At 38.1% G+C, this 26,401-nt stretch overlaps 1 protein-coding gene across 7 annotated transcripts in view; it reads right to left on the minus strand.

Moving 5' to 3' along the window:
- SUGCT (succinyl-CoA:glutarate-CoA transferase) overlaps positions 1 to 26,401 on the minus strand; it is a 349,338-nt gene that overhangs the window by 199,606 nt on the left and 123,331 nt on the right. For 5 of the 7 annotated variants that reach the window (XR_012834023.1, XM_075745341.1, XM_075745343.1 and 2 more), the window contains 3 exons: positions 19,302 to 19,373; positions 14,358 to 14,455; positions 1,762 to 1,864 (listed from right to left, as the gene is read on the minus strand). Coding sequence is in view for 6 of the 7 variants with exons in the window: in XM_075745341.1 (XP_075601456.1) it covers positions 1,762 to 1,864; positions 14,358 to 14,455; positions 19,302 to 19,373 (273 nt within the window). In the remaining variant the exon portion in view is untranslated. The remainder of the gene's footprint in view (positions 1 to 1,761; positions 1,865 to 14,357; positions 14,456 to 19,301; positions 19,374 to 26,401) is intronic. The other 2 variants (XM_075745342.1, XM_075745340.1) reach the window with 1 other exon arrangement.

The raw sequence follows: 26,401 nt of genomic DNA on the forward strand, positions 1-26,401 counted from the left end.
GCTTGAACTGTCCCTAAGCCTCTAAATCCAAGCTATGAATAAGGGACTCAGGGCAATGAAGCCACCTGTGAAGGTCTGAAGTCTTCACCATCAAAATAAGATTATTTTTCTAATTTCTACATAATTTTTTTAAGCAGCTGAGTATGCTACTCTCTGAATTCCTAGACTGCTAGATGGCCTCTCAGACATGTAAAGGTGGAGTGGGGGCTTAATTTTATATAAGTGATGTAAAGTAAATATCTTGCCATAAGAGCAATACCTTAAAATGTCAACACTTTTCCATATTTCAAGAAAGAAAAGGAAAGAACTGCTGTCTTCCCCCTGCTCCCCTTGAACAGAACAAGAACTATGAGAAAATGCTTAAGGAGGCAGGCAGCACCAGACATGAAAGAAATGTATAACATGCAGCATCACCCCAAATACTGACATTTCTTTTCCAATAGTAATAAGAACACAGTGTCTGAGTGCCACTTCAGAGAAGGGTGTAGAAAAGACATTTTCAAGCAGTTTCACGAAGGGAATAAAAAAAGATTGGTATGCCCCTTTATGGGAAAAGATTTTGAAAAGCCTGCCATAAGGTTGTATCTGACTGCAAAGCACTGTGATACCTGACATAGCTGGCCTATCCATAAAAGGTAATAACCTGACATATATATAAAATATATATAAAAATAATATTTAGGTGAATTCTAACAAAAGCAAGATAACCATGCTAACCTCTTTTAAATTTGGGAGGTAATGGCCATCCCACGACACACTACATTTTAAAAAGCCGTCTCTCTCACAGTGGACCCAACTTCTTAATTTGCAGCATCAAGAAAAAGCAAAGAATATTTTTCCAATGTTGTCCCAAGTACAGCCAAGTCAACCACGTTCTGAGTAAAATAGAGATTCTTGTGGTATGTTCTTCAAAGCCCAGCTTTAATCCCTGTGAAAGTTATGAAGTGAAATATTTGGCCCATGCATACTTTACAGCATGATACTACATCATTTTAAGGAGAAATTGTATTTAAGAAAAAAACCTTCTTTCCTTGAAGTAGCTTAACAAATACTCTCTTATACCTCTAGAAGTATAATAAACATACAACAGTCCCTCATATGAGGGATTGTTTTGCCTGTTCTTCTTTCCCAAAGACTGCAATCATATTCACAATCCTGACAAACACTTCTTGACAGAGGACATGGACACGTACAAAATAGGCTGCTTTTTTTTTTTTCCCCTCCAATGGTCAATCATTTTTCTGGTTACTCTCATTATTAGAAATTAATTTAAAGGAGATTCATCACACAAAAGAATAGCCATAAAATACTCTGTTACACTATTCAAGACAGTATAATTCGGTTTGTGTTGGGCCCTTTAACAGTACAGATTCTGGTTATCCATACATCATCAGTTGTTTGTAGACAGCAGAAAGGTACTTTTCTGCATATTGCATATTATCTAACAAAAATGCAATTACATAATATATTACAGTTTCTTTCCCTGTTTTACCAGCCATTTTTGAAAGACAGACTCCACACAAGACATGGAATACCTATGGTTTAATGTATTATGGCAAAATCTGTGTTCTCAAGCGTATAATTCATTTAAGGATCTGTATTTATTTCTTATTATGCCATATTAATTCAATCTACCATATAACTCTCAAATCCCATTTTAAAGTAGCTAAAATCAGGTCTGAGTGGCAGGAAAAGCAATCATTACTCAGCATTTGTAAAACATATGTAATAATGTATAGAAAAGACTTGGTGAGAACCAACCTGAGGATCCGAGAATACTTGCTGCATATTGTTGATTGGGCCATATGGAACCTTGCTACCTTCAAAGAGCTGCAACCATTCGATCGTTGTTTTTTCTGAAAACCTAAGAGCAAATAAGAAGCATGTGGTTTCAACTCCGTGCTTTCAGAGTTCAAAAAGTATATAGCATGTCTCCTCCCTCTCTCCCTGCTTCCATGCTCTTCCCCACTGATTTCTTCCCAGGCAGCAAACAACATAATGAAAATGTACTACACGTGTTCTTCAGAAATGCAAAACACAAAGACATAGGGGAAAGAACATTGCTGAACTGACTTCTCTTTCTATCTGATCATCTGAAGCAATCCAACAATGATGTAAAGCTAAATTTATCAGCAGTTTCAAATAAGGATCTAGGGGTTTCCTCCAGTTCTTAATTACACTAATGTGCTTCACATTTGTTTTCTTTTATGTACATATTTAACAACAAAAAGATAGCTATAATGTGGGTGCAAGTCTAACATACGGCACTGCTCACTAAAAGCTGATGTAAAGCACCGCAGTGTTTTTCCTCCATTACATCCAAAACATATGTCAGGATTAACAGCCACATTTTTTGGTCAGATAACAACATTGATTACATATTTATTTGTTGTATGATTGCATAACCTATCCTAAGGATATCCGGCACAGCATACATATACACTGTGCCTACACTGGTGAACACAGAGCTCCATGTCCTTGTAGCACATACTAAAAGCTCAGATTATTTCTTTCTAAGCATTCAAATCCAGAACTGGTAGCACCACTCTATTTCCCCTCTTTTGCTAGATATGTTTTCTTTCCTCATCTGCCCAGTAGAGTTACCTACATGAAGAAAATACACTCTTGAAGCAGTATCAGTCCCTGAGAGATGGTATTGTCTGCAGCTGTCCAGGATTCTCAAAGGTGAACTTATTTGGAGATTGTATCTTAAATTTCATGAAGGTAAATAACACAAAGGTTTACCGGATTATTAGAAAGGATCTACTTCACGATACGTACAACACAGAAAAGACATTAGGTGTGATTTAAAGACCTGATGAAAGTGAAATTAATAGAAACCTTGATACGGGACACTCAGTTACTGGTATTTGGTAGCTCACCAGTTCAGAATTCCCCAAGGGTTATCCAGAACAATGTCAGTAACGTTCAGCTTTACTTTCTAGCATGTTATTATGCAAAAAACCCTTCCAAGTTTCTGACAGAAAGTTAATAGCGACAAAGCTCAAAAGCACAAAAATCCCTACATCCGTACAAAGTCAAACTGTGTAAACTTCTTTTTATACATATGCAGAGATTGGCTGCAAAGTATTTCATGTTACTTTTTAGTCTAAGGAAACAAAACTAGTGATGGTGACAAGTTACAGTTATATTACATATATGGCAATAGGTATGGGTCCAAGCTTCACAGTTAATGTCTTTCTCCCTGTGCAGGAATGACTTCCCCAGGCTTTGAGGGAAGAAATCCTAATACTCAATGCATTTTGCACGCTAAATAACTAGGAAAATGCACAAGTTTTGCACTGCTTTTCCTCAGAAATAGAAGCTTTACTCCTACTGAGTACATGTGAAGTTAACAAATAACACTATTAGAAATTGAAGGAGCAATAATACAGAAAAATCAGAATAAAAGGCTTTAAAAGTGCAAAATGTATTATGAAATGAAGCATCACTTCTAAAGATAACAGATATAAGATTATTGCACTGTTCAATTATACACTTCAATGAATATTAAAGTTATTTCATGGTAAAAATGTAGTCAGCCATAAAGATAATACCATTCTTGGACATCTCTAGGATCCCTGTAATTTAGTACTCTACTGCTGACCACACCTAGAACCAAGTACATTACAGGAAACTGGGAAAAAAAGGTAACTATACAGAGGAGGATAACCCTCCTTCCTCAGTGACTGCAGCCATTAGAAAATTATCATTTTAATCTAAAATATAATTTGCCTTTCCCTTCTGTACTCTGTTTGGCAACAAGTCTCATTATACGTAGATTCTTGTTATTCATAGCCTTCTATTACTAAGGTTTGGGGCTCAAACCACTGCACAGTGTAAATATGATTCACACTAAAAACTGTTTCCCATTAGTTATTGGTGCTATTTACACAAAACCGTGCTGATTCTTTGCTAGCAACTGAGCCACTTCCCTGCTGAGATACTTCATAATCCATGGTCCACTAACTGCCTTTTTATAAGTTAAAAGCTTTCTTCAGCTACTACTTTTTCTAACACCTCAACCTCCACTACTGTCTCATTTCTCACAAAAGGCAGTACAGCTACAGGAGGACTCTTGGACTCAGCATCATAACCTTGGTGCTGAAAACCATCTCCAAGAAGTTACTGTAATTCTTAGCATTTGTATCAGCATTCCCTTGATCTATTAGCAATGAATAAGCCCTGCTATGTTATGTTCCTTTTACTTTTTTTTTTTTTTTAAAGTCAGGAGAATACTTATAAACTCTTTCTTAAAAAAAAAAAAAGAAACAAAACAAAACCAACTAACTCTTAGATTTAAAGGATAGTCTGAAAATGAAGTCTTTTCAACAGGAGTGTCAGTTATCTACATCTGCATAATCAGTATGCCATGGCAAATCTGAGTAACTTTCAAGACAGACATTCTTTTTCAGCAATATTATGAGTGACTCAATATACAGTGAAGTGAGTGCATGCTTTGCAAGATTTCTATGGTGTGTATGAATGCCTGAAATTTTAGCTTCTGCTTAGATTTTTCCTACCTATGTAACAGACCAAAAAAAAAAAAAATCCCACAATTTTGTAGAAAACAAGTGATGTTCTGTTTTTAAAAATACTTGTTTTGAATGGACCTAACAATTGTCTTAGTCTTATTAATTTACATATTGGTGACTGGAGAGAATTCCTAGAAGCTTTAAATTCAAAGATGTAAAATCCCACATTCTATCACCCTCAAAGGATACAGACAGCATTGTCTCTTGAAATTGAAACTCTTGACCTAAATCTGATGTAGAATAGCTTCCTTTATTGGTGATAAAAAGAGGCTGTTGAGACCGTATCATTAAGCAAAATGTTTAAAAACAAAACAGAACATCACCACTGCCAATAAAGGTCTATTATTCAGATTTTGAGAGCAACAGCATGCAACTATTTGGTTCATTCAATTGTGTTTTATATATTGTTGTACAGCATTAAGGGAGAAATATATTTTATCAGACTTTGAAACAGTAAGGTGTGGATAAAAAACGCCAAAGCTTACCTCTCTGATGTCAGCTGCACAAACTTTGAAATATTTTTTTTCCTTCTAACCTGTATATATCATTCCCTCCATCTAAATATCATTCTTAATAGCGCTTACACAAATAAATACCATAAGCTTTCCTTATAGCAAAAGGCTGATGTTTATCAATTGGTATCATGCTCAGCACTCCAAAATATTAAATAAAGACCTTCAACAAAAACTTCCAAGAGAAGTAAAAGACTGAAATTCTCTCCTGAAAATGAAAAGTTCTATCAGCAGGAATTTACAAGGCCTGGCCAATCCTTTTCCCCATAACATTGGTTTTAGAACATTTTTGTATGCTTTGATATTGCCTTTTATACTAAGTAGGATATTTATATAATTTCCTTTTGTTAACTGAAAATTTATAATGTCACCTCCTCTCTTTCAGTGGGAAAAAAGTATTTTTATATACATATATAAATAAAATCACTGATAGAAACACATACAAGGCTAAATAATGGCCCATCTTCCAAACTTAAGCTAGTAAAAAACCATCCAAGCCTGTACCGCATCAGAACTCTGAAGCATGACAGTTGCGAGTGAATCTTTATCCGTCCGCAGGCCCTCAGTGACACTCAGTGACTGCAAGAGAGCCCAACCACGTGATTCACACCACAGCTTAATATATTTCCACATCAGTCCCTTTTCCCTCTAAAATGCTCCATCTGCTATAGATACGATCCCATAAATGCCATTTAAGTTATCTGTGATTTATTTGTAGAATCATTTTAAACCTGTAGCTTAGCTTTCTACAATTATTACCAGTATTTTAGAAGTTCAAAAGAATTTACTTTTTACTGTACTAGTCTGTGGTATGAAGCTGGAATGCAGGCTCTTTCTGAAAACACCTCCGAAAAAAGAAGGATATGTATCCCAGTGAAGAACAAACTCATTGCTAGGACCTTTACTGTAAAGCCTGTACTAAGGCTTGCTTCACTAAAAGAGGTAGTAGTCCCCATGATGTTTACTTGCATTTTAAGCAGTACTCTAAGCCTCCTCTGGACTGAATTACACAGCACTCATGAAGCTACTGAAGTTGCAATATTGAAGTGAGGCATCAGATTCTGAAACAGTTAACATTAAAGATATTTCATGCTTTAAAATTTTCTAAGAATATAAAACGTAACATGAGCTGAACTAATTGAAATGTTATTTCATGGGAAGAAATCCAACTAAATATATTTTTCCTCAATTTGAAAAATCTAGCAGGCATCATTAAATGAAAAATGCTAAATTTAAACTATACACTCAGCAAATTAATCAAAAAAACATTATAGCACAATATAAGAAATAGCCTCCAAAAATTAAATATCAAATGAAAAGGACTTAAATTTCCTTACACAAGCCACAAGTGTAGTTTTGCTTCTTACAAAGCAAGAACTAAATCCTCTTCTGCTTTCTAACAAATTCTAATTAAAAAAAGGGAGGATGGATCATTAATTGCAAAAAAGAAAGCGTCTGCTTGACTTGCACAAATTGGATGAAATGGCTTTAATGAGTTATGAACATAACGGAGTTCTATTAAAATGTACTAAGTTTCCCATCCTGTTAATAGTTAATGTAAACTTTGTTTCTTTTTTAGCAAATATTCTGTCTTTCAATGAAATAAAAACTTCTAAAGCATGAACAAATCCACTTTGTGGGCATTCTTTGCATATATCCCATTTTCCGTGTTTCCTAGGAAACCTTCAATCATTACTACATCCTATGTGGAAGGACATCCATGTTTCTCTAATGGATAAAACCACACAAAGTAAGTTTAGAACTACTGAAGCAAAATACTGCTTTTTTCTATAGGAAGCTTATAGCAATTAATTTAGAGAAGTAATTTGGACAGCTACCAAGTGCAGATGGAACAGCAACATCTAGGATTAGTAATAGTTATTTACATGCAGTCAATCACAAAAACCTTCTCTGTTCTTTCTGAAGCCCACAATAGCATTCTTGTGCTTTCTAGCACAACTCAAGTTTGCATTATGGTTTTTGCATTGGATTGTTCTATCAGCAGTCTACGTACTTTCAAGTATCTACAATATTTTCTCTCTTCACTACTAATAATTCCTTTAACAGTAGTTAACACAGTAAAATAGTTGGTACACTTTCTTACAGTAGCATCTATGGAAGACATTATACAGAATAGAAGTCATAGAAAAAAATTTCTTCAGAAAATGTAAATAATGGATCATTATCCCTTAGTGTACAGTAAATATACAATTAGAGTTTTCAAAATGAATACTATAGTATTTACTCAATAGTCTGAAAGCATCTCTGTGTTAGTGTCTAATTAGTCTCCTCTTGGTTACTGATTAATCACTCAGCAAATCACAACAGACCCTTAACATCTCTGGGATCAACATGATTGTACTGACATGTTTTGCCAATGGATACGTCAACTACTTTAAAAGATGTCACATAAAGTAGATTGTAAGTGGTAGCTACATAAAGTACAGTCCAGATATTTGTTGGTACCACAAATCCACCCTGAAACTTGTTTTAAATTTCTGCATACTTTAAATATTGTTACTGGTTCAATAGAGCTACTAATAAACATTCACTTTTATGTGCAGAATTTGTGCTAGAGATGAATGGGCATTCATGGTCCTTTATGAAGTTTTGCATGCTGTTTTAAAACTATGTATCATTTTTAAAGAATAGCATACTAGAGAAGGGGAAACACATCCATATTGTAAAATGTGTTTCTTATGGCTCCTGAGTAGTAAAATCCAGCATGTTCCAGAACTAGTTCTTTCTGAATTCTGATAATATTAATGTACACACATTAGAAATGTACTCCTTTTCCCAAGCTTTCCTCTCTTTTTCTCAAGTAAGCAAAAGGACTGTTACTTCTACAGTTATGACAAAGAAGTGCAAATTAACTGAAAATCAGCTAGGTAAACGCACATCAGTAAAAGCCCACTAAGAATAATGGAAAGCTATATTGATTTTGTTGCCTTTCTTCTTTTAAGTAGTCAAGGAGAGTAAAGTGCTAACAATGGTCAGGTCAAAAAGCTCATTAAAAAAAAAAAAAAACAAAACCCAAAAATCAATGAAAAGATCTCCTTTGATTTCAGCAGTCTTCTAGCTAGTAATGTATGTCATCAGAAAAAAAAGATAGCAAACTCCTTTTGAGGAAAGATCTTGAACTTCACACTTATGTATGAAAATGGTTAGAGGCTTATTAAATGATGAGAAAAAAACACACAGAAAATACACATTAGCTTACCCAGTCCAAAAATCAGATGTTTGAGACATTTTGGATCTCTCACAGTTGCATATATAGAGGTCAACATAAAACTAATAACAACTTAAACCAAAATATTTTAAAGCAAACTGTAGCAGTTTAATAGCTGACACCTACACAGCTCAACCATCTATGCACTGATGGTGAGGTAGATAACTGGGAAAAGTAAACCTCACCAGCTGTGCCACATCAAAGTCAATTATTTTTCAAACTTCAGATACCTGTCTTGCTGACCCAGGAAACAACCAGCTGCTCATTCCTGTAACCTTATCAACGGTGATTTTAGCCTGCAAAGCTCTTGGTTTTGAAAAAGAAATGGTGGGGATGGGGAAGGAGATTTACAGAGACTGGGGGTATCTCAACAAATGTGAATTTAACCATGCTCCTCATCAGGTAAATTAAACAATTTACAACACACTTTCTCCTTTAGGTGCCTTCCTCTTCTGTTACTAGGTGGAAACAATCTAGCAAAGATCTCATTAACTGAGGATCAGGTTCCTCTGTGCTTCCTTCCTGCTCATTCCTTTTCCCCTCACACTTATGTAGGTAACATGCAGCTGTGGTGAACAGTCAAGAATAAGGGCTTTAAAATATAAGTGCTAGGAATAGAAGTTCCACTCTGAATTGTTTCCAGCCTTAACACTTCTGATTTTAAGTCTACAGTAATTTAGCTATAGTTGCAGGAGCACTAATCATGATGAATTTATAAGTTCTTCATTACGTGAGCTGCTTCACTTTAAAGGTTGATTGCATGTCTGCTGTTCCCCTTCCTCCTGCACTCGTACAATCCCACACACTCTGTTCCATTTACAGGTTACTTTCCCAAAGTACCTTGGATTACACATTTAGCTGCACTGTCTTAAAATGCATCTCTGGGGAGATCTAATTGCAGCTTACCAGTACCTGAAGGGGCCTACAGGAAAGATGGTGAGGGACTGTTTATCAGGGAGTGTAGTGACAGGACAAGGGGTAATGGGTTTAAGCTGAAGGAGGGTCAATTTAGATTAGATGTTAGAAAGGAATTATTCACTGTGGGGGTGGTGAGGCACTGGAACAGGTTGCCCAGAGAGGCTGTGGAGGCCCCATCCCTGGAAGTGTTCAAGGCCCGGTTGGATGAGGCTTTGGCAATGTGGTCTAGGGGAGGGTGTCCCTGCCCATGGCAGGGGGGTTAGAACTAGATGATCTTTAAGGTCCCTTCCAACCCAAACCATTCTATGATTCTATGATACATTACTGAGATGCAGGAGCACTTTGAAGAAGGAAGTCAATAGATTAAGCCCCTTCCCCAAAGCACCTTTTTTTAGAACTGTAATTATACCAGCTTTTGCACAGATCCATCTCAAATTACATGTGCACGATATATATGTATGTCTTGACATATTTATGCACATATATGTATATGTATGTATATATATACACATACAAAATAGTCCATATTGTGCCTGTAGTATTCTGTTCCAGAGGAAGCAAAGGTAAAAGTGGAAGGGAAGTGGGGGAGAATGGAGTGACAATTAAACCTTGGTTCTTGTGGATAGATGTACATCTAACTCACAAAACAGAGGCTTCCACTGGAAACATAAAAACCAGAGTGCTCTGTAGTCTGTCAGTTCTCACATGAGCTGGGAGTCTCAGGGGCCTCTGTAGTAGCCATTGAACCTGACCTCCACCCAGGTAGGGTCATTTTAAATTTGACTCTTGGCACACGCCCAAGAAAGGAAGGTGCTCAGAGGCAACTTGCTTTTGTCAGAGTTCTGCTTTGTTGTCACCTAAATAAAGAGGAAGATACAGAAGGCACTGAAACTTCCTTTTCTGTAAAGCAAACATAGTAGATGTGCAAATGGCAGCAGTGGAAAGAGAAAGAGGAAATAAGATGCTGGGGGAGCCACAGGAAACGTAGGAAGATGATGGGGACAGGGAAAAAAAGAGCATAGCAGGAAGAGGACCAGAGATGGGAAAGGGATAACACCACCAGTAGCAAAACAAGTAGAAAATACCCCATAGGCCTATATTCTTCCCTGTGAATATCTTATGACCCAGTGGTCCTTGCAGCATTGTAGTCATTTCCCTATAGAAGATGGAATTGAAAAACTCTCCCTCTGTCAAGATGTCTGGGACTGGTTTCTGTAATTCCCTCCTCTTACCCCAATGTGAGAGCTGGGTCTCTCAGAAGCAGCATACCCCTCCAGAGTGGTCTACCATCCAGTCCCTTTTATTGAGATCTGACAATCTCTATGGATATATGAATTTATCCTCCTCTACCTGCTTTCCTCATCTCTCTTTCATGTGTACTCTACAGTGGGAGTTGAGATGTTGTAAGCAGACGGCAAGCTGGGGTGAAGAGCTAAGGACTGATGTGCTTCACTCTTCATTTCTGTCAGGGAAGAGAGAGGATGAGAAGATTCTTTCTGAAATGAATGGAGTAATTCACACCTCTCAGAGCTGTTGTTTCAAGCTACATTTATGTCTCAAGCCATATTCATCTCCATCTTGTATTCTCACTCAGCTCAGGACATCTGACTGTGATGAATAGGTCATTTCACACCTTTCTGAAAAATCTTCTGTTTAAAGGTCAGTTTCTTCTAAGTGCTATATAATCCCCGTGCTTATCTAACTGCCTTGAAATCTGGCCTGGTTACTGCAGGTGGTGAGTAGAAATATTGATCTAAATTAGAGGTCATTTGAGTCAAGAATTCCCAAGATGCAGCCTTTTTAAAAAAACAGCATTCCTTAACATTGTCCAGTTGTACCAATGTTTCCTTTCTGTGCACATCTAGAATAAAACTGTGGCCAGAGTCTCAATTCCTTAATATCTACCCTAGCAAATGAAAGGCATCAACTGTCTCTTTGGTATTCAAAGTTCAGATGTTTTTAAAAATTTCAGCTCCACACATGCAGCAAATTAAATGCTCAAGACTTCAGGGAGTTCCTGACCCTTTGAGTAGGTCTGAGCATCTCCTTCTATTCCTAAATAGAACCTGGGAAATCCTTTTCCTTAAGAGCAGGAAGCTAAGAATCCTTCTTCCTGCACTTAGTAAGTGCTCAGAAGTTAGACAGGAATTGCAGTTAGTCCGTTTTGAAAATTAAGAAAAATAGGAAAACGTAAGTCATACCTCCAGAAAGAGTTTAAAAGAGATAGGAGGAAGGGGACAGGTTAGATAGGTCAATGGAAGCCTACTCTAGGGTCTGATGGGACCTCAGCTCAGTAAGATTATAACAGCATCAACAGCTTGGAAAAAAGTCTGCATGTATGTTCTGTGGCACAACAGTGATATATACAAGCAACTGCAGAGTACCAAGTATCTGCCATACAAATTGTGTTTAAAATACCAATGACTTAAGTGGAACAGGAAGGATGTATAAACTGAAAATGGCAGCAAAAGAGGTTGGGGGAAAGGGAAGGAAACACAACTATGTTTCCTCTCATGTGCTTCTAGTCACTGTAATTACCATTGAGATGCTGAGACATAGACCATATCTATGAATCTTTTCACTGGCCTTAGCAGCAGCAACATTCTGAATGGATTCCACCACAGGACCATAATTCCCATTTATGTTTCCAAGCATGTACAAAAGAGAAGGAACATTTAGGAATCACCAGATTCCTATACATAGATGCATTTTTCTACCTGCTTTTTACTGCTCAGCCTGGCACACCAAACAAGTTTGCTGACTTTTTCCATTGCAACATCACTGGAAAAAAGCTGCTTTGCCTCAAGTTGTATGCAACCTGCCTGGCACAGCATCAAAATGAGACATGGATGAATGGCCTGACTCAATCCTTAAAGGACTTTCATGTTCTTTTTTGCCTTCCACCACACAAAGGAGGGGCTCATCTCAACAAAAGTGGCTGTAGTAGAACCCGTGTCAAGAAAATCACAACTCTTTTAAGCTGCTCCAGCTCATATCTCCACAAATTCATTGTGAAGTGGATAGCAGTTTACATATAGTGAGTGAATGGTAGGGTCTGCAGGTGGTTCTTTCTAACTAATGCACCTTAGGTTTATATTTTCCATGTGCTGGAAGTTGCAATACTATCAAGCAATCAGTGACTTAATTAAGGTATTTTTAAGTGAAAGTCTGCCATTACTATTTTGTCATTTCCCTTAATTTCTCAAGGGCTGACATTTTTCAGCTCTGAGAAACTATTCATTTAATTCTCTAAGTAACTTCAGAAAAGGAACCATGTATAATTTTACAAACAACTGTGCATTAGTGAATAAAAGCAAAGTTACCAGGGAATGTGTATGGAAATATATTCAACGTCCATTAGAATGCCAGAGGTGTTTGTTACAGTCAGTGTTTTAAAACTGAATGCCAGATGAATTCACAATAATATGACATAACAAAATACTACCGGAAACATCTATTCCAAAAATGTGTTTACAGTCACATACTTGCACATAAATTACACAGAAATTCAGCCTAAATGATTCTAATAAAACAGAACATAAACGCTGACAAAAAAGACATAAAGCAGTAATTGAAAGAGCAATGAGGTAATCTCATGAACTAATAGCTACAGATATAAAACAAAACTAGAATTCTGGCGATTCATTCAAGGAACAACTGTTCCTTGAACTTTATCTTCTTATTCAGATATTGCCCATAAAAACCCCTTGCATTCAAAATTAACCTCAAGCAACAAGCTGTTAAGTAATTCATCTGTGGATGGCAAAACAGCACTCTTGTAAGGTGCCAGAGTAAATCAGATAAATGCTACATTAAATGAAATAAACTCCAAGTAGTAAGTCGACATGAATCACCTTTGAAACTAAGATTAAGTGTCAAGAATGTAAGAGCTCAAAAATAGGTAAAAAGATAACTATTCCCTTTCAAGGGCTTAAAACTTATAGGAAGAGTGGGTTCATCTGTGCTATCACAATCCATTTGTAATAGGAAGGCAAGTAAAAGATAAGTTCCAGAAGTTCATTGTGAACAGTTGTACCATAATTATTTGAAAATGCAAAGTCACCTGGTACTTCATTATTTCATCAGGGGCAGGACATCTGAAAATGGACAGGTTAGATAGAAAAGCGCAACAGGAAGAGGCAAAATCATTCTCTCTACAGTCTTTAATGCAAGGTGATTCTGGTTCTCAATATCAAAAAAATGTGCGGGGTTGAGAGGAGGGGGAAGGGTGTCCTACTGCAACTCTTTTCTCAGATGGAATGAAAAGGGGAGACATCTGACTTAAAGCTCCTAAATAAACAAAAAATTGCCTGAATGATAATAGTTACACATTTGTTGACAAAGACTCACACAGGCCAAGTGTCAAAATGATAGTGTGACTTTTCTTGAATCACTGACAACAGTAGATATGCTGCTGCTTCTGCTCATCCCCTGAAGTATGAAGTGTTGCTGAAGCCACCTTTGGAAAGCTTAACACAGATTTGTTTTTTTCTTAGGTTATATAAATTTATCATCCTCTCCATTAAACAGAAGAGCACTCCACAGAAATAAGGCTTTCTCAAACAGAATGAGGAAGATAACTAAGCTATTTTAATTTCTCAAATAAAGGGTTCCTGAGCTGCTTCTTAAATAATTTTTAATTAAAGTATTTAATAGGATGATTCCCATGTAGAATACTAAGCACATATCCTTTTGATTTCAAAAGGACTGACCCAGGGATAATGTATCACAGCACAGAACCAGCAGTGAGGGAGTAGCATCAAGTGGAACTCCCTCGGATATAGCAGCTCTCAGCGAAAACTTTAAAATCTCAGCTACAGCAAAAGCAAACGATGCTCCAAGCATTTTATTTCCAGGAGTTACATTCTTCCAGGAAAGCAGAAAGTACTGGTTGTTTCACTAAAATTCAAGTTAATGCTTAAAAAGAAGTTAAAATGGTTTCTGAAAACTTAAAACTGCGGTCTGGCTTCTTGCTAGTCCACACTATAGTCTGTGTGCAAAAGGCAGTATATTTAACATCAGTAAGTGTTCTCAATACTTTTTTAAAAAAATAAAGTATCTCAAAAAGAGTAGAGTAAAATTTTCACATGATGAGACGCTCTTACACATGACTATTTGCATTAACAGATTAAATGTAATTTCTCCCTTTTTTGATTAACTTACCGAGTTGACAATATGTCAGTAAGTTGTTTTCTGTTCTGGACTCTGAGTGCATTAGTTTTGTATCTGGAATCCTTACTAACTTCAGGCAAATTCAGGATCTAAGTAAAAATAAAGGTGAGTAAGAATTGTGCTTGGCAGGATATATTTATATAGCTAATGAAATTCATTACCAATTTAAGATAGCTTTCCAAAAATCCCTACTTCTCATTAATCTTTTAATATAGATTAGAAAATTAAGAAAAGATAATGCCTCCTCGTTAATGTTACATAAGAAGTACAGAAAAAGACAGAAATTAAACTGAAGATCCAAATCTTAGTCAATAGCTTTCACCATTAGCTAGGAGAAATTCTTGTTGTAGAACACTAAAAAGTTTGTAAGTTATTACCATGAGGTTGGAGAGATCTGTGGGATTATCCTGCACTAAGTTATATGTCACAGAATAAGAACTATGACTGTACTTCATATGCTATACTGAGAAAAGCGATGTCTAAGAATATTTCTTTCCACTTCAGTAATTTCTGTCAAAAAGGCAAAAAAAAAAAAAAAAGTGTTTTTCTATTGAAATGTCATCATAGTTTTTTCTTTATGATTTCTTCCAAAAGAATTAAAAAATAAAATTGGTGGTATAACCTCCAAGAAAGGAGAAATATATCTTCTATATGTAACTCCCACCTGGCACATTAGAAATTTAACCATCATGCAAAGACAATGTGAATTTTATTATATAGGAAATTAAATGTGGAGGATGAATCTTAGAATTTTGTAGAGGCATTTATGAGACAGAGTAGCTGTGTGGACAATCAATAGTTACTATATAATTTATCTGTTCATGCCACAATGTATTAATATAGAACATAAGTAAACATAATAAGTTTTGCTTTCCAAATTTGATAAAAAATATCCCAATAACATCAGCTACAGAAGCAGGCAGAATAGAAGATTACAAAGAAGGAGACTGTCACATATTCTTCATGTATTTTTACTCACTAACACACACTCAAGATCAATTTTACTTATGATGAGTTTTATAATCATTCTAAACAAGCCACATTTTTTTACAGGGCCATTTCCACGATGGCTTACCAAAAAACCAATACTGGCTCCAAGCTGAAGTCCCTACAGCCCATCAGCCTATCTCTGCCTGCGGCCGAGTGCTGATGCTTAGGATGAGCTTAAGAACAGGGCCAGTACATATGATACTTCCTTACTGTTAACCCAAACTCCAGCCATCTTTAGAGTAGGGCATTTCTGAGCTGGAGCTGTTTTCTATGTATTTAGCGATTCTCCACGGATTTTTGTTTTATTAACGTGTTCAGCCACCCCTTGAATCCATATGCCTATGTACTACCATATCTAAGTGATACACAGATTGGCGTCAATCTCTCTGCTATTTGCCTCAAACCTAAAACTTTACTAATTCCTCTGAGACTGGTTCAGACCAAGGCCCCTGTCGTTTAATGACTCCTCACTTCGCTGGAGTGAATAAGGATATGGCTTGCCTTTGATGACTTAAAACAATCAATCAGCAAAATAGGTATTCTTTCAACAGATACTTAGAGATATCCAAAACAGACAGTCACCTTTGATGTAGTTGTTGCCTAGAGTGACAAAACTAAGCATGGAAACCAAGGTATCAGTAAGTTATGTTAGGGCAATGATGGTATTATATAAATTTTCTGCAGATTTTTATCTGCAAGATAACATAAAATATCAATCTAGCATCTTCCATCAGTGCTTAATTCACATCATATTTTCTCTTCCTCCTATGTTTACACAATTGAGTTTATGAAAATCATAACATATTGTAACCTAGCTTTAGAAACTGTTCTTCTTTTACTATCTAAAAGTTAAACAATAATATTGGTACCCCCTTAAAATTATCTCCCCTTTTTATTGCTGCTATTTTGGACTTACAAATCATTGCTATAGAGAAAAAAAATCATGTAAGGTTGTTCAAAGTAAATGATAGTGAATACTTATTTATGAGAGCTTAAAAAACCAAGAAATTAATCAGAAAACGATGGTTCCATTTGATGAGTTATATGAAAAATGATCATATGGAGTTGCTCACTCTACTGTTTTAATTAACGTTACTGACTTCAGCTTCAACTTAATGTCCATCTGTTGTAAAGCTGCGTGTCTATATATGTTCTCAATTTTTTTTGTGACTAACAAATGCACATTTGAGAAGTTATTCATTAATGTGGCATTCACCTTTCTGCATCATACTGCCAATGCTATTTTCTTTATTTCACTGTGACCACTTGGAATGAAACTGCTGTTCTCCGTTTCTGGGCCTCCTTCAAGATCTCAGATGCACATTCAGAGTTTATGCTCTCTGCATTTTGTCCCCCAACAGTAGCAAACCTGTTCGTACTCTCCTTTGCTGTACACAAAAGCTCAGTCTTCTGAGTCTTCTGAAGACTCTTGCTCGGTATTCCTATTTAGACTGAAGCAGCATACATCAGGATGTGCTTTCGTAACACTTGACCACTATGAAATGCACTTCAGCCAGCAGCGTTACAAAGTTTTTCTGCAATTATCCAAGTCCTCAAACAAGCTACAGTTAGTTGTCATTGATTTTGAAAACATCACAGTGAATTATTCCAGTTTTTTTCTTTCTGCTTGCTTGGAAAGATATGGTTGAAGCAGAATGTTTGCAATTGTTTACAGCTTGAGCCAGCTGTTACATCTCTAGAGTATGTGTCTTCAGGGCAACAGCTTCCATACAGCCTGTATTTTTAGCACCAGCTCATCTCAGAAAGGTTCTCTAAGAGCAATTCCAATGTTTGAATTAGTGGTCTCTGTATTTATTAAAGGTTCACTAGGGTGTTGCGGGCCTTCCTGTAATAAAGTCCTCTTCCTTTATTGGCTCTCCCACTTCATGGTGGTTTAAGTTCCAAATCACCTTCGACTTAGCACAGAGCCTACCTCTAACGGATTTCACAGCATTCCACTGACTTCCACATCACTCCATTTCTGGGCAATTTAACAACCCAAATCCATACCTACAATAACTCAATAAGGGTAAAAAACCTGTTCTTTTTAAAAACAAATATGGTAACTGGTTTATAGAAAAGTCTAACCATTACCCAAAACTTAAACTATTTTTTCTGGTTTTTTAATCCCTTTCAAATGCGAGCAATCATCATTTTTCCATGTGCTGTACCTCCTACTTTTAAGCCTAGAATTACCAGTACACCTTTATAAGGATGAAACAAAAAATGATCAGCATGCAGATATTCATCTCATTTAATTTTAGTCCTACAGATTCTGAGGTAACACAAATCGTAGAAATGTTGCCTCATGTCCTGGGGTACCATTCACTCCTTACTGATTACAGAGGGACTATGTAGCAACAAGTCACACAGTCTCTCAGCTGCACCCTAAAGTAGGGTGAATGCATGGTCTGAATTTTTAGTCCTTTCTAGCTCAACCATGGTGTCAGAACCTACTGAGCCGGATCTTCAGCTCTGCCTTACTCAAGGATGGCAGGAAGACCAGCATTTGGTACATGACTCTTCAGGTGATAAAGCATCAAGAAGACATTCACAGCTAAGTCCTAGGACTTTCTGCAAAGATTTCCTTTATGAGACAACAAGTCTTTGATGAAACTGAGTTGTGGCAGGTAGACACTTGTTTAGTCATTAGTCTTCATTCATGTTAAGATAATGACCAAGTTATTTTGGTTGGACACCTGTAAGAAGAAAACCCAGTGAAAAAACTTTGAGGAGGTTAACTTGCTACCTATTGAGAGAGCCAATTCAAACAAATGAAACCAGACTCCTCCAGATAGCAAAGTGGGGATATGTAGCCCAAACTGCACTGAGAGAATCACAACTGTACTGTCTTCTTACTACATATTCCAGTTATTAATTTTGAACATCCATGGAAATGTGAAATGTCTGACGTGAACAAATGGAGGAAAATAATGCTCAATTTCCTGAGGCTGCCAGCTCATTTAGAGTGTGACAAATTCAGGCTAAGTATCCAAGTTCCCAGAGAAAAAACATAATGACAGGAAAAAGGTAGAACTCTCATTTTAAAAAATGCTGTCTAACGCTATATGCAAACTTCTCTTGCCCCAGCTTACGTGTTACTGGGGTCTTTTGTTTGGAATGTTGCTACACTTTATTTAAGAACAATTGTTTCCCTACAACCACTCCTTTTTTAAAATGTATTCACTGTCCAGGGAAAAGCAATTCCAGGTATTAAAAAAATAGGAAAGGAGTACGTGAAAAATCAAAAACTATTTTACAACTTTCCAAGCTACCCTCTGTGAAAATAGAATTGCTAGTGTTCCTTCAGTTCAAAATAATGAAGATACCAGATTTTGAATGCAGCTGTCCTGCTTGAAAATTTGTTCTTCAACGTCATATCTCTGAACCACTTCAAAGTTGGCTCACAGTCCCATAATATTTCTTTTCTAAGAAGTCTGCAAGTTTCTCTGTGAGCACAGAGTAGCACACACTAATGTTCGAAACGACCACGCACTCGGCTACTGGTTAAAATGGCACAAGAATCATCCATCCCCTAGCTTTGCTTTGTTAAGAGCTGTGCCTACCATGTCTGTTATGGAGAAACGGTGTCACGTTTCTTCTTGAAAAAGGCAACTGTGTGACTTCTGTGACACTCGCTATTCCAGAACTGGAAAGTTGTTAGCTTGTTCATTTTTTTTTTCAGCTAATTAGCTGTACAGCTGCACACACTTCAAAAGGGATTCAGCACCCACGAGTTTGGGAATGGGGGTGTTCTGAATACAGAGGCAAAGCAGAGAACCTGTATCAGTCCCCTAAACTACCAGACAGAACCCCAGGGTTAGAATTTATACTTGCTACTTACTTTGACAAAAAAAGGGGAATTAAGAAGCAGTCAGTAATTATTTTCCTAGTCAGAATGGAAACTATTACACATTTCTGTACTGTCACCTACCATACCATTACCTTGCACACGGTGACAAACTGCTGATCATTTCCAGCTCCCACAACAATGTAGCCATCCTTGGTCCTAAAAGCCTGGAAGAACAAAGATAAGTGATAAGCTGTAACTAAACTATAAAATATTAGCTCATCTTTTAACTGAAAACTTTGTAAATGATGTTCAAATGACTTCCTTAAACATTTCCCTTCAGATCCAATCTCTAGTTCTATAAAAGTGGCTCAAAGTCATCCACAAAGATGGATGCGGACCTTTTGATTTTTCTAGAGTTGAGAAGTTAACTTGGTTAATAGCTTATTTTCCGAAAATGTGTCTTGAGGCATCCTGAATCTCTGCAAATGTGTCCCACACTCACAGGGACTGAGAAGGATTTACCAGGATAACACTTACTTGCCTGGAGTTATTTATTCAGCTTCATTCTTAGCCTGACTGAAAGCAGACAGCTGCACTGAGGTGTCACAGACCCTGACCAAATATGCAAAAAAAAAAAAAAAAAATTGCCAAATAGCAATGACAAGTTAGGGACTCTCATGGGGGGATGAAAGGGATAGGCTGCATCTTGCCAGCTCTTCAGCTGGACACTAAGCTATCTCATTGGTCAGTGGTCTCATGAAAATGGGACTTCTTTTGCAGCTTTGAGGATTTATTTTTCTCTTTTGATTTCATTACAGTGGCCTTACTGACACATCTCATGGTGAACAGAACATTTAACTGAGTAGGACATAACAATTTTCATTTCAGTGTAAATCATCTGTACTTAGATTTTCACTGGAAAAAAGAAAATCTGTAATTGGCATCTTCCTCGATTTTTACCATTGTGTCAGGGCATCTTCTAAAATTGCATAATGGAAACAGATTCCCTTCTCCTCCACACCTCTTCCTTATACAAGGGTGTGTAACTGCAGTTTCAGTCATAAGTGTTACAACCACAATTTTCTGGGAAAAAATAATTTGCTATTAATTTGACTTGAGTGCAAGAGGCCAGCCCAGGCTGGTGCACTAATGGTGACAAGGCCTTGCGATACTTTCTTGCAAAGAACAAAGCTCATCTTCCATCCTCAGAAATCAAATTTTTTATGAGCTATCATATCCTGATCTCAAGTTGTGAATTCTTACTATAAATTTTGGTAAAATAACACACAAATATAAGCCCTGGTATGGGAACACTTTAATAACAAAAAGTCTTCTTATGCCACTGTGGCTTATTCTCCTCCATAAACAGGAATATGCTATTCCAACTTGCAGTCTTTCATACAGACACAACTACATCCACACTAAGACTCTTTTACCATCTGGTATAGTCAAAGCTTTAAAATTGTAGGTGGAAAATTATGTCCACTGAAATGGAAGTATCTGTACATCACAGTTAGGATATCACTTGTTTCTCTCACTATGTTTCATTTCCTGGTAAATAGTATTGGTCAGCGATAAAGTTTAGCAATTTATTTTTCACACATTTAATTAAGCACTTCAGTCTAAGATTCTTAGCAAGCAAAGATGAAATTCAGCAAACATTTAGTCCCAAGCATGCAAAAAAGTCCCACTGACTTAGCCCCAGTACAGTAAAAGTCTAGAAGCATGCACAATATAAAGGTACTGCATACTCACGCTGAGGAAAGCAATGAGCACAGAAAAAAATGGGGGAAAGAACACAGAAAAGAAAATTGTATATGAATGTATAAACATTTTTAGATACATCTGTTCATGCAAATTTCTGTCGGAAACAATCATGACAGAGCCTGGTCTAAGAATATGTAAGAGACTGCCCCCGTTCTTCCCCCCAATAAATGGCTTTTAGTAGGAATAGTGATTAACTCAAACTGTCAGTATAAACTTACTACCTTTAGTTAGAGGCAAGATCTGTTTTCGGAACACTCTGCCCAAATCCTGACCCATCTTTGCTGATGCTGTGAATTCTAAAACCAGCCACACACACTTCACACAAATTATGGGCTGAACACTACATGTATCTGTTTGCATATGCAACACAATATAGTTTTTATTGGTGCAACCACCTATTACTTCCAGTAAACACAAAGTAGGAATTCTTTTACACATTCTTTTAAACTTCTAGTCTGGATGCCTGTTACATACTGCAAAGCCTACGATATATGTCATAGGTACTTATATATAGATCCCTTTCCTCCTCACTCCAAAATATATTTAAATTCGTAGTACGGGCAAATCTTAAAGAGTTTACTATTTATCAGCAACATCTTTTGAGACTTGCATCTCTGTAAGAAGACTGCAATCACACAATAGCTGCATACCACTATGAAACACGCATCTGTACCCGTGGGCTGTCCGTGCAGCAGTGGAAGTCACTCTAAATTTAAGGGCCTGGTTATTAGCATTTGTGCTTCAGTTACTTTGCGGAATGTGTGGGAAAACTGATTATTCTTAATTGCATTGTATGTCTAAAAAGCTAAAACAACAATCATGTCATCCTTACACAACAAAAACGATATCATAATAAATGCAGCAGTGTCTTTTTCCATGAAGCTTAACTCAAATGTCTTCGGCTGCTATTTTAAGCTTCCCATTACAAAACAGCTGATTATTTGCCAGTCATTGCTGCTGATAAAGCAGAAACTTCCAAATGTTATTAGCATAATATTGATGCCAACATTTAAGGGTGATAACAATGGTTTTATTCATCACCCATAAATGTACGCACACTACAGGTTACCACAGGTTACTGTCTGGCCACAGAAAGCTTCACAATCTTCTTATACAAAGGAGAGTAAGGGCAAAGTGCAGACAGATTTTAATGAGATTTTGTTTTGATAAACTGCTGTCCATCACATCGAATCATTTCACATTAGCGCAATAAAAAGCCCTACACACACAAGGCAAAAGTCTTTTCTCCCTTCCCCTTATTCTGAAGAATGAGGTCTTCTGATAAGATTCTTGAGAGCACAAGCATGATTTAACCTGCTACTCCCATGTGGTATCCTGAGCAATAGGACATCACTTGGTGAAGACAAGAAACAAAAACCAGACAAAAAAAATTAGTCCACATCTTATTCATGGAAAAGGCAGAGACAGACTGCGTAGCATCCAGAGGCATAGCTTTTTAGTATGGTGTAAAAAGCTTAGGGGTTTCTAGGAAGATAATCTGTAAATTCACACTGAATGATATACAGTACATGACATCAATATATGTGTGTTCAAAGCCAGATCTCAAGGTCCAGTGTGCATGCATCAACACCTCACACTGACTAATGGCTGTTACAGGACCTCATTAAGACTCAGCACTTTTCCAAATTTGATCCTAGAACACTGCATACCTGAGATACTTTGTGTACTGAAACATTTTAAGCTCCCAAAACACAAGGAATATAAACTTATCCACCTTTCAGAATGTTCTAAGTGCTTTACAAGTACTATCCAAAAATGCTATGTAGACTATACAATAAAGATGCAGGCCAAACTTAACCTTAGTTTATTATCAGAGCAGACAAAGATTTGCTGAGATAATGTGAGGCCACACTAGCCAGTCTTTGCACTGGTCTAAGTCAATAGCCTTTCAAAATTTTCCACCTTTGATGGTGTTAATGAAAGACCATCAATCTCTTGTATTTATTGCCTGCTTTATGAACTTTAAGCCTATATATGCTATGGCAATCATCAGTCATACATAAATGACAAATGTGGTGTCCTATGACAGAGTTACAGTGTGGGTGTATAAGGGAAGAGCAACTGATGTAATCTACCTGGGCTTGTGCAAAGCATTTGACGCTGTCCCACCCAACATCCTTGTCTCTAAATTGGAGAGATGTGGATTTGACAATGGACCACTTGGTGGATAAGGAATTGGCTGGATGGTCGCACTCAAAGAGTTGTGGTCAACGGCTCAATGTCCAAGTGGAGAACAGTGACAAGTGGCATTCCTCAGGGGTTGGTACTGGGACCAGCTCTGTTTAACATCTTTGTTGTCAACATGGACAGTGGGATCGAGTGCAGCCTCAGCGAGTCTGCTGACAACACCAAGCTGTGTGGTGTGGTCGACATGCTGGAGGGAAGGGATGCCATCCAGAGGGACCTTGACAGGCTGCAGAGGTGGGCCCGTGTGAACCGCATGAAGTTCAACAAGGCCAAGTGCAAGGTCCTGCACGAGGGTTGGGGCAATCCCAAGCACAGCTATAGGCTGGGCAGAGAATGGATTGAAAGCAGCCCTGAGGAGAAGGACTTGTGGGTGTTGGTTGATAAGAAGCTCAATATGACCCAGCAATGTGCACCTGCAGCCCAGAAAGCCAACCATATTCTGAGCTGCATCAAAAGAAGTGTGACCAGCAGGTCAAGGGAGGTGATCCTGCCCCTCTACTCCGCTCCTGTGAGACCCCACCTTGAGTACTGCGTCCAGCTCTGAGGGCCCCAGTACAGGAGAGACATGGAGCTGTTGGAGAGCGAGTCCAGAGGAGGGCCACGAAGCTGATCAGAGGGCTGGAGCACCTCTTCTATGAGGACAGGCTGAGAGAGTTGGGGTTGTTCAGCCTGGAGAGGAGAAGGCTCCAGGGAAACCTTACTGCAGCCTTCCAGTACCTAAATGGGGCCTACAAGAAAGCTGGAAAGGGACTGTTTACAAGGGCATGTAGTGATAGGACAAGGGGTAATGGGTTTAAGCTGAAGGAGGGTCGATTTAGATTAGATGTTAGAAAGAAATTCTTTACTGTGAGGCTGGTGAGGCACTGGAACAGGTTGCCCAGAGAGGTTGTGGATGCCCCCTCCTTGGAAATGTTCAAGGCCAGGTTGGATGGGGCTTTGGGCAACATGGTCTAGCTGAGGGTGTCCCTGCCCACAGCAGGGGGGTTGGAATTAGATCATCTTTAAAGTCCTTTCCAACCCAAACCATTCAATGATTCTATGATAAATATCTTTGCCTATGTTTCAATTTGCATGTTGATTCCACAAACAAAACTTTAAAATGTAAGGGACCAATTCCAATAAATTCATCAAAAGTCCAGGTCAGTTTTAAATATTTGAATCCAAAACACAGAAATCAAAACAACCAGAACATCTGCTGCTGCACATGGTGATGCTTTTCGCCCCTTCATCAGGTATTTATACACATTCATAAGATCTCCTTGAGCCTCCTCTCCACTCCTCCAGGATAAACAGTCCCAGCTCTCTCAGCCTCTCCTCATACAAGAGATGCTCCAAGCTCTTAATTACTTTCATGGCCCTTCACTGGAACTGCTCCAGTATGAGCACATCCTTGTCCTACAAACTCCAGAAGTGGACTCAATTGTGGACCCATAACTGGATCCACTGGTTATTCGTCCTCACCAGTGCTGAGCAGAGGGGAAGGATCACCTCCTTTGACCTGCTGGCAATGCTCCTCCTAATACAGACTAGGAGTCACAGGGGCACACTGCTGGCTCATGTTCCATTTTTTGTCCACCAGGACCTCCAGGTCCCTTTCTGCAAAGCTGCTTTCCAGCCAGTCTATACTGATGCATGAGGTTATTCCCTACCATGTGCAGGACTTCGTATTTCCCTTTGTTGAATTCCATCAGCTTCCTGATGGCCCATTTCTCCAGCCTGTCAAGGTCCCTCTGAACGGCAGCACAACCACCTGGTCTATCAACCGCTCTTCCCAGTTTTGTATATTCTGCAGACTTGCTGAGGGTGCACTCTGTCCACCATCCAGGTCACTAACAACCATGTTAAACAGTACTGGCCCCGTGTACCCCTGGGGATGCCACTAGTGATTGGCCTTGAGCTGATGACAACACCGATCACAACTCTTTGAGAATGACAGGTCAGACAGTTTTCACCCCACCTCAAAAATCTAAATCTAAACCATCAGGGAGGGCACAGTGAGGGAGGGCACAGTGAGGGCACTTCATAGTCCAGTCTCAAAAGCTATTGGCAGATCAAATCCAGCACACAGTGAAATATACCCTCCAGCCATCACCATTAGTAGACAGCTTCCCAGTGCCTCAAGGACTGTCAAGGTCAAACGCAAAGGATGCAAGTGCCATCCAGGCAGAAACTGGATGTCACTTCTTCAGAGACTTCTCAGGAAGAAGAATTTGGAGGCCAAACAATACTTAGAGAGACCAACAGAACAAAGCATTGAGGTTTTGAAATTGGAGGATTATTCCATATTTAGGAAAGGTTAATAGCTTTAATTATCTGAACAAGCTACTGATTATTTTCATTACCATTTACTGTATTGTCCCCTTTACTGACAATGGCAGTCAATGGTCAAAATATTTGAAAGCTTCCAGGCCTCCCCTTGGAGGAAGATTTGCACTACATCAGGTATGGTAAAAGAGGTGTATTACTCATCTTTATGAGTTTTCTTATCTGATGTTCCTATGTGAATAACAGTTGGGATCTGCAAAGTTCCTTACAATCCCTTTCACTGGGAATAGCTGATGTTAGATACCCTCAGATTTGAAGTATCTTGCAAGACAGCCCTGCCTTTTGATTCATAAAGTTGAACAGTAGCATCTCTAAAAGCACCAGATGATGGATCATGAGGAGAACAGCTGAGGGCTTGCAGACAGTCACTATGTATTGGTGAGTTCTGGAGCGCGGCTTAAAGGGTAGTAACTTTTGAGTGCCTTCTAACTGCTGCTGATTTTACAGAGCAACAGGCTGACTGCTCCAACTGAATTATGAAGCAGCTTGCTCAAGATTTTGGAAATATGCCATCCTTTTATAAAGGCTAGATACAGTATTTCTGTAAGGTACATGCTTGTCAGCACAACAGGGAGCATTCTCAGGTGGCATTAAGGGAGAGAGCACTCTCTAAGCTCCTTCCCAAGGTTGGCATAGGAGCAAGCAGCTTTGTGTGAAGGTTGAAAGTATCTTTGGGACCAGCTGGGGACAGTGCAGAGCAAACACACCTACTTGATAAGTCTGTAAACATAAAAGCAGAAAAAGCTAAGCCAATATTTTCAAACAAAGCTTTGAAACATGTCATCAACATTTTTTAAAAGGAGATTAATTCTCATAGGCCACTCCTTTCTCTCCCCTCCATCTTCCCATTGACTGCAGTCTCTTCACTCACTCACAGAATCAGCGAACAATTACTCAGTAAAACACTGCATGACCATACCTAGGTCTCCACTTCTGTGCTTGAAGTACTTCC

The sequence above is a fragment of the Balearica regulorum genome, chromosome 2 (genome assembly GCF_011004875.1).
Source record: "Balearica regulorum gibbericeps isolate bBalReg1 chromosome 2, bBalReg1.pri, whole genome shotgun sequence".
Lineage (NCBI taxonomy): Eukaryota > Metazoa > Chordata > Aves > Gruiformes > Gruidae > Balearica > Balearica regulorum.